This window comes from Zeugodacus cucurbitae, chromosome 5 (genome assembly GCF_028554725.1).
Source record: "Zeugodacus cucurbitae isolate PBARC_wt_2022May chromosome 5, idZeuCucr1.2, whole genome shotgun sequence".
Taxonomy (NCBI): Eukaryota; Metazoa; Arthropoda; class Insecta; order Diptera; family Tephritidae; genus Zeugodacus; species Zeugodacus cucurbitae.
In genome coordinates, this window is record NC_071670.1 from 9597759 (window position 1) to 9611156 (window position 13398).

The window sequence follows — 13398 nt, forward strand, 5'->3', positions numbered from 1 at the left end:
CAGGCAGCAATCAAGGCAATAGTCTTGTTTTGAATATAGGCCAAAAGTGTTTTGAACACCAGAGTGTCGCCAGGAATATGTGGATACATTTCTACTGGGCGTCAGGCATCGAGGGCAACGAAATCGTTAACGCGAAAACATAATCGACACAGGTAAACCCATGCACTGTCACTGTGCAAAGCGGTAGATCTTTGATAGGTCTTTGGACCATATTTGGCATTCTTAATGGTCACAGAATAGTAGCGACTTACGCCTACAAGATGGAGCTGTCAGATCGGGAGGAATGCAGGAAGTGTAAAGAGAGGGGCACCAAAGAAAACAGTGGAGCATCTCTTATACGTTTATTCTGCGCTGCGATAACGCTTCAGACATTTAGGATCCCCACTCCATCTCTATGCTAAGGAGCATAACTGGTCTATGCATGGCCTTTAGGCCTACCAGACCAACTTAACCTAACCTAAGATATATCTTAAACTTTCAGTCCCTGTGTCACTTAATGCTGACCAAATCAACCTTTCCAAAAGCTATTTCAAGAAATACAGGCTATAGTTATGCTCCATTCTGATCTTTGCAGTACCCATTTATGTTAGACATGTTGTTCGTAACTTTACTATAATCTAACCAGGGCAGCAAGAAACCGGCGCTTGGAGAAATCTTTGAAGAATATGGAATGAAAAATCTTATGAAGATAGGCTCTTGGAGTTCCATTAATTGCCTTCATAGACTAATTAACCCATAGGGGAGCTAATCAATATTGAGTACAGAAAAACAGTGTACATGAAGTAAATAGTAAATACTGAATTGTATTACAAAGTGTTTTCAGTCATTTATTAATTTTTTTATTTATCAAGTGTGAATATTCTTCTTTAATCTTTTAACTGCATTTCGAAGGTATTTGTTGCTTCGGTTCTAAAGAAAAATTACTTTTATATAATCTGCAATATCTTCAAAGCGGTTAACCTGTTTGTATAGTAAATTATGTTCATTATAAATCGTTCTTATAGGATAACAATACTACTTACTTCCTGATTGCTGTCGCCCGAGCGTTCCTGAAAATACAGTGGCTTCAATTAAAAATTCTTTAATGCCAAAATTATTACTACTCACACTACACGCTTCGCTGGAGTCCACCATCAGGTTAAGCATATATAATCTGAATGGCAGCTGATCCTTAATGCGCTTGTGCTTCAGTACTTCAACTAGGTCATAGGGCACCACATCCGAGAACCCAACACACTGCTTTAATCTAACCTCATTTAGTTTGCGACATCTATCGACGATATAAATTACGTCGTCATAGCAGTAGAAAAACCTCGCTAAGTACAAATACTCCAAGTTCACAAGCTGTCCAACGGCTTGAGAGAAATTCATTGGTATGCAAAAACCATCCAGCCAGGCTTTCTTCGCAATAATGCTGAGGTGCGTTAGGTGTCGCAGGTGGTGCAAGTAATTGAGATTTCTGCACAAAATTTCAGCTTCGAGTGTCAGCTTTGTGATGTTAGTACGCGCGATGAGCGTGCGAAAGAAGCGTGGTATTAAACGTGATTGCATATCTTCAGCACATGCGCAGTGAATTTGTTCGTCACGCATACAAATCGCACAAGAATTTGTATTGAAATTTCGCACTTCAATATCCTTTAATGCTTGCAGCGTTTGTAATGCCGTAATGGTATGTTCTAGCTTCCAGTCGATTTTGAGTGTAACGAGCGTTTCACAACTCAACCACATGAGATTCGTGAGGTGCATAGATACATCACTGAATGTACTGTGACGCAAGTCAAGTGACCGTAGTGATAAAGAGCTCAGGATGTCTGCTAAGTAGTAGTGGCTCACATTCTCACAGTAACTCAGTTGGAGCTCCTCGATGCTGCTGAGCTCGGCGATATGTTTGCCTGAAAAAAGAAGGTTTTAATTAGAATATAAAGTGAGGTTAGGAAGCTTCAAAATTTAGAAAATTTCGATATCTTGTATTGCATTCTACATCAAGCTGGACAACTTGTCCTAGAATACCAGACTCAGTTAGATAATCTTAATCTCTTTGCAAAATAGGTTCTCAAAATTGTAATAACATACCTGTAATTTTTGAGTTTCGGACAATAGAAAGATGTTTCAGTTGTGTTAGATTAGCTAGGAACTCCACTTCCTCATCACACAAAATACTGCCAATCACAGAGAACCTCGTGATATTTTGGAAGACTGTGTTGTCTTTAAAACGTGGTATTCTAAACATCGTTATCTCCAAAGGGCTCTCAAGTGCAGCATCCATTAGGTTTACTGATCCGACATTCGGAAAAAGTATCGCTATGCTTTGCCACAGTCGAAAGGCATTCGCACCCAATATTTCCAAATCGCTGATATTATTATATTGCTTATCCCTAGGAAACTTCTCTTCAGCGATAAAGCAATTTAGCAGCCTTAAACGCTTCAGTTTTGGAAAATCATCAAGTATCGCGTCAAAGTCTTTCCTTTCAGACGTAATCTCCAAGTAAGAATCATAGATGTCATTGTGTACGATTTTCGCTCTGCGACAAGCGATTATCTTTAGGTGTCGCTCTTCTTCGATGGCTGCGTTTTCGAAATCTTCACAAACGGTGGCGAATCGCTGTGCAACCGGTTGGTGTATGAGCTTCTTGTAGATTTCGAAGAGTACGTAAATGCTCAGTTGTACATTTGGCGGTGGATAGGGTATGATCAGGCTGAAATCAGAGAAAAATGTAGTTTATATGTGTTTTGAATCTCAAAAGGCATTCCTATAGTTTAGAGTGTATTTAGGAGGATAAATTGTTTAGAACTGGAACGTAGATTTCCAAAGTTCTTTGTTCAAAAGTTATAAAAGAGAATATGAATTGATGGTATAAGGTCTTAAATACCCATCTTTTCAAGGAAAATTTTGTCAGAAAGTAGTCAAAGCATCTTATCTTAAGAAACAGGCCCAAAATTATTTGACCTCTCAGTTGAGGTAACATCCGCAGCTCAGGTTCTTGACGGAAATTTGAACACGTAACTTGGGACTCCAAATGTTTCTTCTGAATGTGTTACAAGTTATTATTCAGGGCCTCAGGATCAAATCTTGGAGATCGGACCGACATAGATCTTATATGGTGCATAAAGTTGATCCAAAAGAGATCATTTCTTGGGAAACAGATTTCAAAGATCCCAATATTAAGTAGTAAAATGCTTGGGAAAATTTTATTTGTATTCCATTTCAAGCGACAGCTCGTGAGTTCTAGTCTTACACAATTAAAAAATCATTTATGTACTCACTCATTTCTGTAGCTAGTTGTTGGATGTTTGCACTCGAAGAATAATATTAAGCTCAAAGCGGATTCAGCTTTCGCATATAGAGGATGCTTGGGTGGATTAAAAAATAATAAATAATATTAGAAAGACTCCATATTTTTGTAGGAACTCGGGACTTACCTCTTGTATATCTTCTGTAATGCCAGCACAGCCGCACATCTCCAGGTTGAGACGCGCCTTTAGTGGCTCGTCTTTATCGCGTTCGCGCAAGAACTCTGCAGCGCTGAATATGAAATCCCTTGTTACGCCATCACAATAATCCAACGTTATTTTTGACAAGTTTGTGCAACTTTTTATCAAGTTTAACAAATCAACGTCTGTAACATTGTTGACGTGCTCCAAATAAACCGTGTCTAAGTTTTGTAAGTCATACAATCTGTTTAAATGTTGACCGATCTCATGTCTAATATGAACTGACAGTTTTCTGTCAGTCAAATTGCTCAAGTGACCAATATCATGCACACTAAGCAGGCTACCAAAAGTGACAGATTTGATATTTTTACAATCGGACAGCGCCAGTAGCAGCGTTTCATAACATTCTGTGGTTTCTCTTGCGCTTGTGAGTTGTATAGTTTGACTGCTAACATTTTCCAGCGTTAGATTTTTCAATGTCTTCAGTTTTCTTAGCAGTTTTCGCCAATCCACCTTGGGTTGCCAACTGAGCGTGAGACTTTCTAGCATCGGAAAGTCATAGTTGACGAAGTGTTCCTGGTAGTCAATTGGACAGCCCGTTATGTTCAGAATCTTCAACATACAAGTGCTGAAGCTGTATTTGATTTCATGTAAACTCGTGCAACCCTTAAGGTACAGCGTTGTAGGGGTCAGTAGGAATTTAATTGACGCTGAAAGTAAAGGATGATATTACATTTTAAGACCATTTGAAACGGTGTTACTTGTAGTAGGCTAAAATATCCCAAGTAGACTGCGGGTATTATATGAACACAAATTGAATTAGTATTTTCGTCTTCTTTTGGGCTCGACGTTGGACAATATTGCTCAATGTTTCGATTGTTTTTTGGAAAAGGATTCGTAGAGTTAATTCAAGAAGCGCTTTGAGGCTGTAATGACTCTTCTGCATTGATGTTAACCCTCAGCAATTGGTCTAACGGGCTTCAATGTGGTCGTATGTTTGTTTTTGATGAGATTTCCTCAAGAGATCGGAAGTATAACCCGACAAAAGTACCTTATATTGACAGACGCCCGGTTGAAGGAGCGCGAAATAACTGAGACCGTGGGCATTGCGTATGTATTCGGAGCGGATCCGGTTTTTTATGCAGTCAAGGGCTCGGTAGCATTCTTTAAAATTATTTAGAGGAATGCTTTTTGACACTCGAGCAGCAACAAAAACCGCTTGGGTCATATGTTTCATTATGTCGCGTTTGCTCATTTCGATCGAAAATCGTAACCATGATACTACTCTAGAGAAGTGTCTGCCACTGTATAAATGCCATTCGAAGGAGTTTCTGATTGGTTTCGTGACCGTTGCTTAAACATGGCTCCCCCTGACCGTGGAACTATCGAAGTAATGGGCGGCTAATCTGCTCAGAAAAATTTTAATACTGTTCTATTTTTCCGGAGAGTCGATGGCTACCGTTTTCTGAGAAATAGATGTGATCTGTTTCACTTTTTAACGGTCATATAACGGGCTCTGTCTGTTTTCTGAGAAATAGATGTGATCTGTTTCACTTTTTAACGGTCATATAACGGGCTCTGTCGTGAATCAGAGAAATCGGCCTCATGATGATGAGATGCTAATTAAACAAATAATGAAAATTGTGCACATATTTCTTCTAAGAATATTAATGTAACATCAAATACCGGCATTTTTACCGCCAATAATTAACAACAACAGTGCCATAACAACCAACAATTAAAATTGTTAATATAAACAAATAATGCAAATAAGCAAAAAACAAAAGCAATAATAAGCTTTTTATAATGATATCATCAATAACAGCAAAATCACAGCTAGAAATGAATCTTGTAATTGCAATTAAATGCAAATCACACTAAATGAATTAAATTTATTTCTGTTCCTGTTACACAGAGCATGCGCAGTCAGCGTATGCGCTAATAATACAAGTTTTTTTTGTCTTGTGCGCAGCCGCTATAATTACTTCATTATACGTCACACCTCACACTCATTACAATTTCCTACCTATTTTCTTATTGCATGACAAATCCAAATACGTTGCATAAGCAAAATTTTGCGTTACCACATCAATATCACTTTGTTCTAATTCACAGTTGCTTAATATAATGGTTTCCCTCTCATTTGATTCGCCGGAGTGCAAAGCATTCTTCGCTAAAATCGGTTTATTTTCACTTTTCCAACAACGCTCCATTGTTTTTTTTTTTGGTTTTTAATAACTGTTTAATACAAATTGTATACAAAAATGCATCCGAGCATTGCAATCCGTTAAGTTCAAGTGTTCGTCGGCGACTAATAAATATATTGCCTTTGTTATGTAAAATACTCAAAACCTGTTTTAGACTCTAGCATTAAGAGCATTAAGTTTGTCTCTTACGTCGAGCGCAAGCTAAGATTTTACTTAGCTAGATAATGAAAATAATAATTGAACTTTCATTGAAATGCATATCGCTCTCTTCCTTTGTCTGCTAATAGATACTTAGTGAATACTCCCAAATGGACTTGCCAGAATTTAAGGCGCCTCTTTATTAATAGGCAAGATGCGCATACTATATCTAAGTATTACATCTCCGCGGTAGGACAATTCACAGATGCATAAATCTTGAGGTTTTCTGGTTAAGAGGATAGGAATATTGTTATTTGCAACAGTACTTGCTCAGGCGATGATGAGTAATATAATAGAATTCGCTGTCAGGCCCGACAAAGTTGAACAACTCTATGCTGGATAAGAAATTCGATAGAATCACAGCCAGATGGAGTTGTATTGATAGAAGCTTCGATTCATTGAGATCTACAATCCGAAAATATACCAGCATATCCTTATCTTACAGTTACATAAGACTAAATTTATGCACAACAACAGCATTTCAAGCGAACTAAACATTTACTAACTCTTCAGTTAAGTCATGACTACTCTTTTCCACTTAATTCCGATAATTCTTCTTCTTAAATTAACTAATCAGTATGACAACTTTTTGTTGAGAAAATTTGGCTAATAACTTCTTGGTTTTGTAAGTATAATGTTGTCAAATATCTCCTCCTTATTTGCGAAGAACTCGGACAGCCACTTTTCACCTCTTTTGAGTTCAACTTTACACCACCAAGGGCGTTCGCTATGGACAGGGACAGGTGGAAATCATTTGGCATATGTCCGGGCTATATGGTGGATGCGATAAAACCCATCCGAGCTCCCGTAGCTTCTGACGAGTCATCAACTAAGTGTGTGGTCTGTCGTTATCCTGGTGGAAAACTACTGTTGGCCAATTCTGGACGCCTCTGGTCGATCGCCTGCTTCAAGCGGTCCAGTTGTTCGCAGTAGATGGTAGAATTATGCGTCTGGTCATATTGGAGCATCTCATAGTTGATGTTTCCCTTCCAATCCCATCAAACACACAGCAAAACCTACCTCGTTCCTGTTTGGGACGATTCAGGCCTTCGACCACAACCGTTTCCGCTTGATATTGTCGTATGTGATCCATTTTTCATCGCCAGTCACCATCCGCTTCAAAAATGGGTCGAGTTCGTTCCCTTTCAGCAGCATATCGCAGGTGTTGATTCGGTCCAGAAGGTTTTTTTGCGTCAAATCATGCTTTTTTGTGTATCCAGCCTTCTGCAGATGGTTTAAAATGGTTTGGTGACTAAGTCCCATCACGATGTCACGAGATGCCACATGCCGGTCTCATTCGATGTTTTTCATGATTTTATCGGTATTCGTCGTCACAGGTCTTCTGCCGGCTTGCTTATCTATAGTGGCGTTTCCCCCCGCTCTGAATCGGCGAAACCATTTCTCCGCAGTTCGAAGTGATAGAGTACCATCACCAAAAACACCACTAATCTAACGGAATGTTTCTCTAGCGGATTTGCCTTTAACGAAGGAAATTTTTAAAATAGTGCGAATTTTGGCGTTAGTGAACTCCATGTTTACACGTATATAACTGTTGAACGCAATATCCAAACTAATCATGCAAAGCGTCGTTTTTTTAGGTTATGTCAAGACCTTTCAAAGATGTATTGCCAGATACGAGCTCTATAGCGCTTTATACATAGCCGCGATACATCGAAAGACAAAAAGGCGGAAGGGAGATATAATATTAACCAGACCCTCCTTTACCTCATCTCTTTATGCAGTTTCCAAAAAGTAATGGTTGATTGAAAATGGTTGAATGAATGGTTGTAGTAAATCAAGAATTTTTTATTAAATAGTTTTAATTAAATCTGGCAACTCTTTAAACCACTCAGGTCGAGTAACAAATAAATGGTTCTCTCTTTATAGTCAAGTATCTTTCTCCCATTAACTAATCTAAATAGATTATTGTTGAATGGTCTTGATTAATAATATGTTAAATAATTAGCTTAAAAAAAGGGTTGCCATCAGTGACTAAAAAAAATATCTTTTATGATTTCCGCCAGATTATGTGTAACGAATAAGAGTTATTTTCTATTGTAAACGCTCTACAATAATTTTACCTATTTGCCACATTAGATTAAACCAAGAAAAAATCTTCTTTATATTTATCACTTTTATTTTTCATACTCAAGTTTTAAACACTTAATGCACATATCGCCCAGCTTCTGACAACATTTTCTGTTCCACCCATGTAGCATTTTCATCATCGTACACTTCCACAGTGTCCTTCAGTGCACCATCGCCATAGCCACCTATCGCCCATAGTGTCTGATTCATAGACAAACCACAAATACTACCGCGTGCCACATTCAGGCAACATATCTATAGAGAAACATTTTATAAGATTTTATAAGCTCTCATTGAACTCAGTAATCACAAAACTCACTGTCGTCCATTTATTAGCTGACAAACTGTAGCGTTCGACCGTTCTCATTGCGCCATTAAACCAACCACCGATCGCATAAATATGTCCATCGTGTACCGCGACCTAAATATACCCCGTTAAATATGTTAGACTCCTTCATAATTTTTGCACTCACTCCAGGCCAACCGCGTGCCTCATTCATTTCCGCACATTGTGTCCAAATATTTTTCGTTGGATCGTAACGTTCCACAGACCGTAAATGCGCACGATTAAAGCCACCAATCACATAAAGTTTACCATCCAAGACTGCAGCACCCGCACCGCGCGACTTATGGGCATACTAACAATAGTCTGCCAACGTCCAGCAATCGTGTCGAACCTAGAAAGATGTGAGAACTGTAGTTGGTGCGTTGGATAAATTTGAGACGACTTAAGACCATCTAGCGGTCTTCATCCTTCCTCTATATCTCTTTTGGTCTAAGTCTCTTTCAAAACCACTTACCCTTCCACGGTGTTCAAAGCTTGGTATTTTTCATTCTGCCCTCCGCAGACATATATTTTACCCTCCAAGCAAGCGACACTCATGTAAACCCGACGCTGTTCCATCGATGGCATTGGTTCCCAAATTTTTGTACTCAAATTATAGCGATTGACATGATTGCTCGGCTTGGTATTACGTTCTAAGCCGCCAATACAGATGATAATATGTTCCAATTGTACTACACAAAAGTTACTGCGCTCCAGTTTTATGTCGGTCCACTTCTGCCATTCATTTAGAGCTTTGCTATAGCGGATAAGACATTTGTCCACGTACCTATGCTGTATTGGGAATATATATTATAATTATGTCTTAACTCTTCATAAGTTTGTGTTCACTCACATCTCCTCGAGTTTGTACAATGATCCAGTAGGTTTCATCTTCGGTTTGCAGCACTTTGCGCGCCTTCGTGTAGCGCAGTGTTATAGTACCACGTGCGCAAGGTCGGAGCAACCATTCTACAGCCTTGTTTACGAGTAGCTCACAGCCTGGTAGGGTATTTATGTGAGAATATAAGAAATCGACATCGAATTGTGTTAGTCGTAAACATGCAATCAAATCGGGTAAGTGACATCTCCGTGCCTCCTCATCATATTTATACCAACGTCGGATGGCCCAAAAAATATCCGCCTCCGAGCTTACTTTCAAATCATCATGTTCAACAATACACTGCAAGTGTTCGACGTTGAAGTCCAAGAATTCAGGACTCTTACACACCTGAAATAGTAAATGAGATGGAAGATTGTATAAATATTCTGCAAAGATGTTTTTAATATATAGTTACCTCCATGAAATCCCTAATTTCATAATCTGTAATACGTCGTCGTAAAATATTACACTGTTCCTCATTGTCTAATAGCTCCGCTCTAGCCAAGGTGTAGTCTAAAGAATTAGTTCCTTCTTCTTGTAAACTTTCGTGTTGATTCGTAGTCGGAGATGTTTGAGGTCCTTCACAGTATATACCTGATGTTGCAGAGCTCGAGCAATCACTGGATGAGCTACTCATCGTTATTGGTGGGGCGTACGGAGTCAATAGTCGATCTTTTGAAGTACATCAAACATTTCTGAGAAAAATAAAATAGTTTTTAAAGTATTTGATCCATGGAATAGATGCGAGTCTAGCTCAAAAGGTGGTCTGCAAAATTTAAATCCAGAAATTAAGACATTTCCTCAAGAAATTTCCAATTAAGAAAACCAAATCTATGTTTAGATAGGAATCGACAGCTCCTATTCGTGGAATCTTCAATTATCTACACAATATAGCAGCGCAGTCTTCACTTATAAGCGTCTAAAGCTTCAGGGGATTTTTACATGACCGGTTTTATTGTTTTTGTTTTTGCTGTTGTTGTTATTATTTATATCACAATGCACTTGTACTGCAGTTGTTCAGTACTTATTAATTAAATCGTGAGAATAATAAGTACTTACACTTTAAAGCGAACACGACTTGACGGATTAACAGGCGAACTCATACTGACTGAACTGATAAATATTGTAGACGGGCTGGTTAAGCATAGAATTTGTTAATTGCTAATAAGATCTCTTTTCTCTAAGATAATAGAGGGTGTTTCATGCGGTGTTTTAATTTTGAGGTTAGTAAAATGAAGCTCAGTATCGGTTCAATGAACAAGGGAGTTGGCTGAAGGTTTGGAGTGTTACAGACCTTTTATAGTGGTTTGGATAACAGATCTTTGGTAAACCGAAGAAAATCTTGTTATAAGGTGTCTCCATTTCTATCTCTTTTACTCTTTTCACTCATTGTTTTTATGCCTCTCTCTTATAATCTCTTTATTTCTCTCTCTCCTTTACTATCATTATCCGCTATTCAAGTGATTACTGTGTTACTTCTCCAATCATTGACGCATATTTCAAAGCTTTCTAACACCTTTGGGCGCCACTCAAAAATGATTCAAATGAATTGAAAGCATCAAAACAGTGTGCTTATCAAACTCAAGCTCTTATATGAAGAAGCAGTACAGTACCATACAGTAATAAAACAACAGCTTCAAAATAATACGTTTTAATATTATATATGCGCTCGCATCCACCCATTTTCTTACTTACTTGCCTTTGGGAGTCTACCACTTTCTGGCGTCTCATAAATAAATATTTACATTTACCTGTTAGAGCTTCGACTTTGGCTCGAATAAATGCATTTATTGTGTTTTACATGTCCCATAAAGCATTGAGCGCATTTAAGCCATTAGCGTGTGTGTAACCAACCAGGCGAGACAGGTGAGTGAAAAGAAAATTTGGTTGGGAAATGATGAAAGCTCTGCTGGAACTTGAGTGAGTTTCGGTAACCACGGATATGACCATGAGTCAGTGTAAATGAGCGAGTGGTTACCGTAAACGATTCGAGAGCAATTGTACTTGTTGAATCTCGTAGCTTTACAAGAACTTCGCAAGGTTTGGCGAGCCAACTCCGAGATCTTCCGATATCTAAGATAATGTGCTATCGGAGGTTCACTTTTTACAGAACTGCTCTCTTTTCTCCATCTGATTGGATATTTTACTGCCATAGTTTTTTTTAGCAAGCCAATATTTCCTTCATAACGCTAATGTGTCTGCAATTCTCAACCGGTTAATTAAAAATTTTTGGTTAAATGAACTCTACTATAAGATATAGTTCGCCTTGTAACTTATTTTATGGTAAAAGATCACTCGGGTTTTAGGCAAGAGTTCATGTTGAAATGTCTTCAGACCTGATAAAAGCAAGTATGATCAAACAAATTCCTACTGGTATCTTTTCTTAAGTGCTGTTACAACACCTTACGGTCGCCACACTAGTCAAGTCATTTTCAACACCGGCGAAATTTCCCTATTCCATTGCTTACTTGGCGTCTTCGCGCCTTTTTTTTTCTTGAGTATAAGAGTTTGACGGAAGTTGGAAAGCGATTTCCTTGGTCGTTCCCCACAATTGTTTTTATTTAGATGTTTTTATTCTTGTTTCTTCGTTCGTTTGCTCAGTTATGCCGTTCCACATTCTACGACATCACCATGAGGAAAACTTTATCTTCCACCTAACGCGATGAGTGTGAATAGGTGTATAGTCCCTATTTTAAGTGTACTCTTTCTCTAAGTAGTAGTATGTGTCTGTGTGCGTAATTTTCTTGCATAAATTGAATTTATGAACAATTATGCGCAAACGAATGCTTTGGGCTTAAAATGAGCTTTCGGTCGAGATTTTATAGGCTTTGAAGTAGGCGTCGCGCCGACGGTGGCGTACACCGTAGTGATGGCGTAAGTTTTAATGGGCGTCCAGCTTACACACATTCTTATGAATTTTCATTTATTATAATGCACACGTGGCATTATTATTATTACATTTATCATAAAAGTCACCGGTTGGTGGCTGGCGGCATCTTTCTTTACAGATACATACACTTAGTTACATACTCATATATTCATAACCCTAAATAGTTTGGTTTTCAGGTAAATTTTTGATTTTTTAGCAGTCGCATAATTAAAATTTATTAAAGCGTCTAGTAAGTGAGTAGCAGAAGGAAAATATAGTGGGCATAATTGGAATATCGTTGCAAATATTTGGGCTGACACACGTGCGTACTATAACTTGAGCTTGAGTGAAGGAAATATTTGTTCAGAATGTCAAAAAAGAGAGTTTTTATGACGGTTAGAATAATACTAGCAGTATATACTATAATTAGAACTGCTAGGTGGGCTTAATTATCCCTTATCCCTCTTATCCCATTCTTTCCAAACAGCAATAAAGCAAATTTCATCAAAACATAACAGCAAATATGCATTCCTACATTTTATATTAACTTTCACAAGCATACATTAGAGTTTATTTTATTTGTTTCGAAAATTCCAAAACGTTCCTTACTTACTTATTAGTATTGGTTAGAAAATTTACGTTATTTTCACGAATTACGTTTCATAACGCATAGCCTTAGCCTTATAGTTATGCCTAAATCAGAAGAAAAAAAAATGTTTTGGTAATATTTTCGAAAAATTCAATAGTTCCTCTTTCACTCAGATATTCACATAAAAAATTAAATTTTTGGCCGGGTTGCTTCGTATTACTTTTCATACATATAGTTGATAATTTATTCAGAATGTTTCGAAAATTCCAAAACGTTCCACATACACATTTATGAAGTTCTGAGTACAGTTTATCATTTTGTTTATTTAAATTGTAGTATTTCGAAATTTCCAAACGTTCCGCCATAGTCTTTTTTACTACAATATTGGTTTGCTTCCGCTATTTACATGTCATTGTAAAATTGCTACAAATGTTATTTATTTATTTATTGTAAAAGTTAGGTGTTTCGAAAATTCCAAACTTTTCTCAATAAAATATTAGTTATAGGTATCATTAGAATGCTACATATATTTAACTTGGACTCGTCCAGAAATATTTTGAGAAACAACCAATATTCATATTGACATATTCGCTGCCAAGAATTCCCGCGTACAAGGAACTGGACCCAAATTTTCTTTAGTCACTTCAACATTTGGAGTTATTTTCATTCAGATCTATACACTCTCCCTTTTGTATAAAATATACATTTACACCCTGCACCCCTCCTCATCCTTCCAATTAGCCAGCTTACGTTCTCACTCCCATAACCACTCTAAACTCGCCAATTAATCTGTTTGTTGTACACACTGAT

At 37.7% G+C, this 13398-nt stretch overlaps 2 protein-coding genes across 2 annotated transcripts; both read right to left on the reverse strand.

The window, feature by feature from the left end:
* Positions 1–606: 606 nt before the first annotated feature.
* On the reverse strand, positions 607–5730 carry LOC105220616 (uncharacterized). The gene is made up of 7 exons (XM_054231967.1): positions 5459–5730; positions 3421–4142; positions 3265–3350; positions 2074–2696; positions 1108–1892; positions 1023–1049; positions 607–960 (listed from the first exon to the last, which is right to left on the reverse strand). The coding sequence occupies exons 1-7, from the start codon at positions 5643–5645 to the stop codon at positions 910–912; spliced, it is 2481 nt and encodes an 826-aa protein (XP_054087942.1). The 5' UTR covers positions 5646–5730; the 3' UTR covers positions 607–909.
* Positions 5731–8000: 2270 nt separating this feature from the next.
* Positions 8001–10411, reverse strand: LOC105220022 (kelch-like protein diablo). The gene is given in 8 exon segments (XM_054231998.1): positions 8001–8180; positions 8245–8346; positions 8399–8547; positions 8550–8602; positions 8726–9042; positions 9104–9478; positions 9546–9825; positions 10190–10411. Coding segments are annotated over 7 exon segments (1398 nt in total). The 5' UTR covers positions 9768–9825; positions 10190–10411.
* Positions 10412–13398: the final 2987 nt, after the last annotated feature.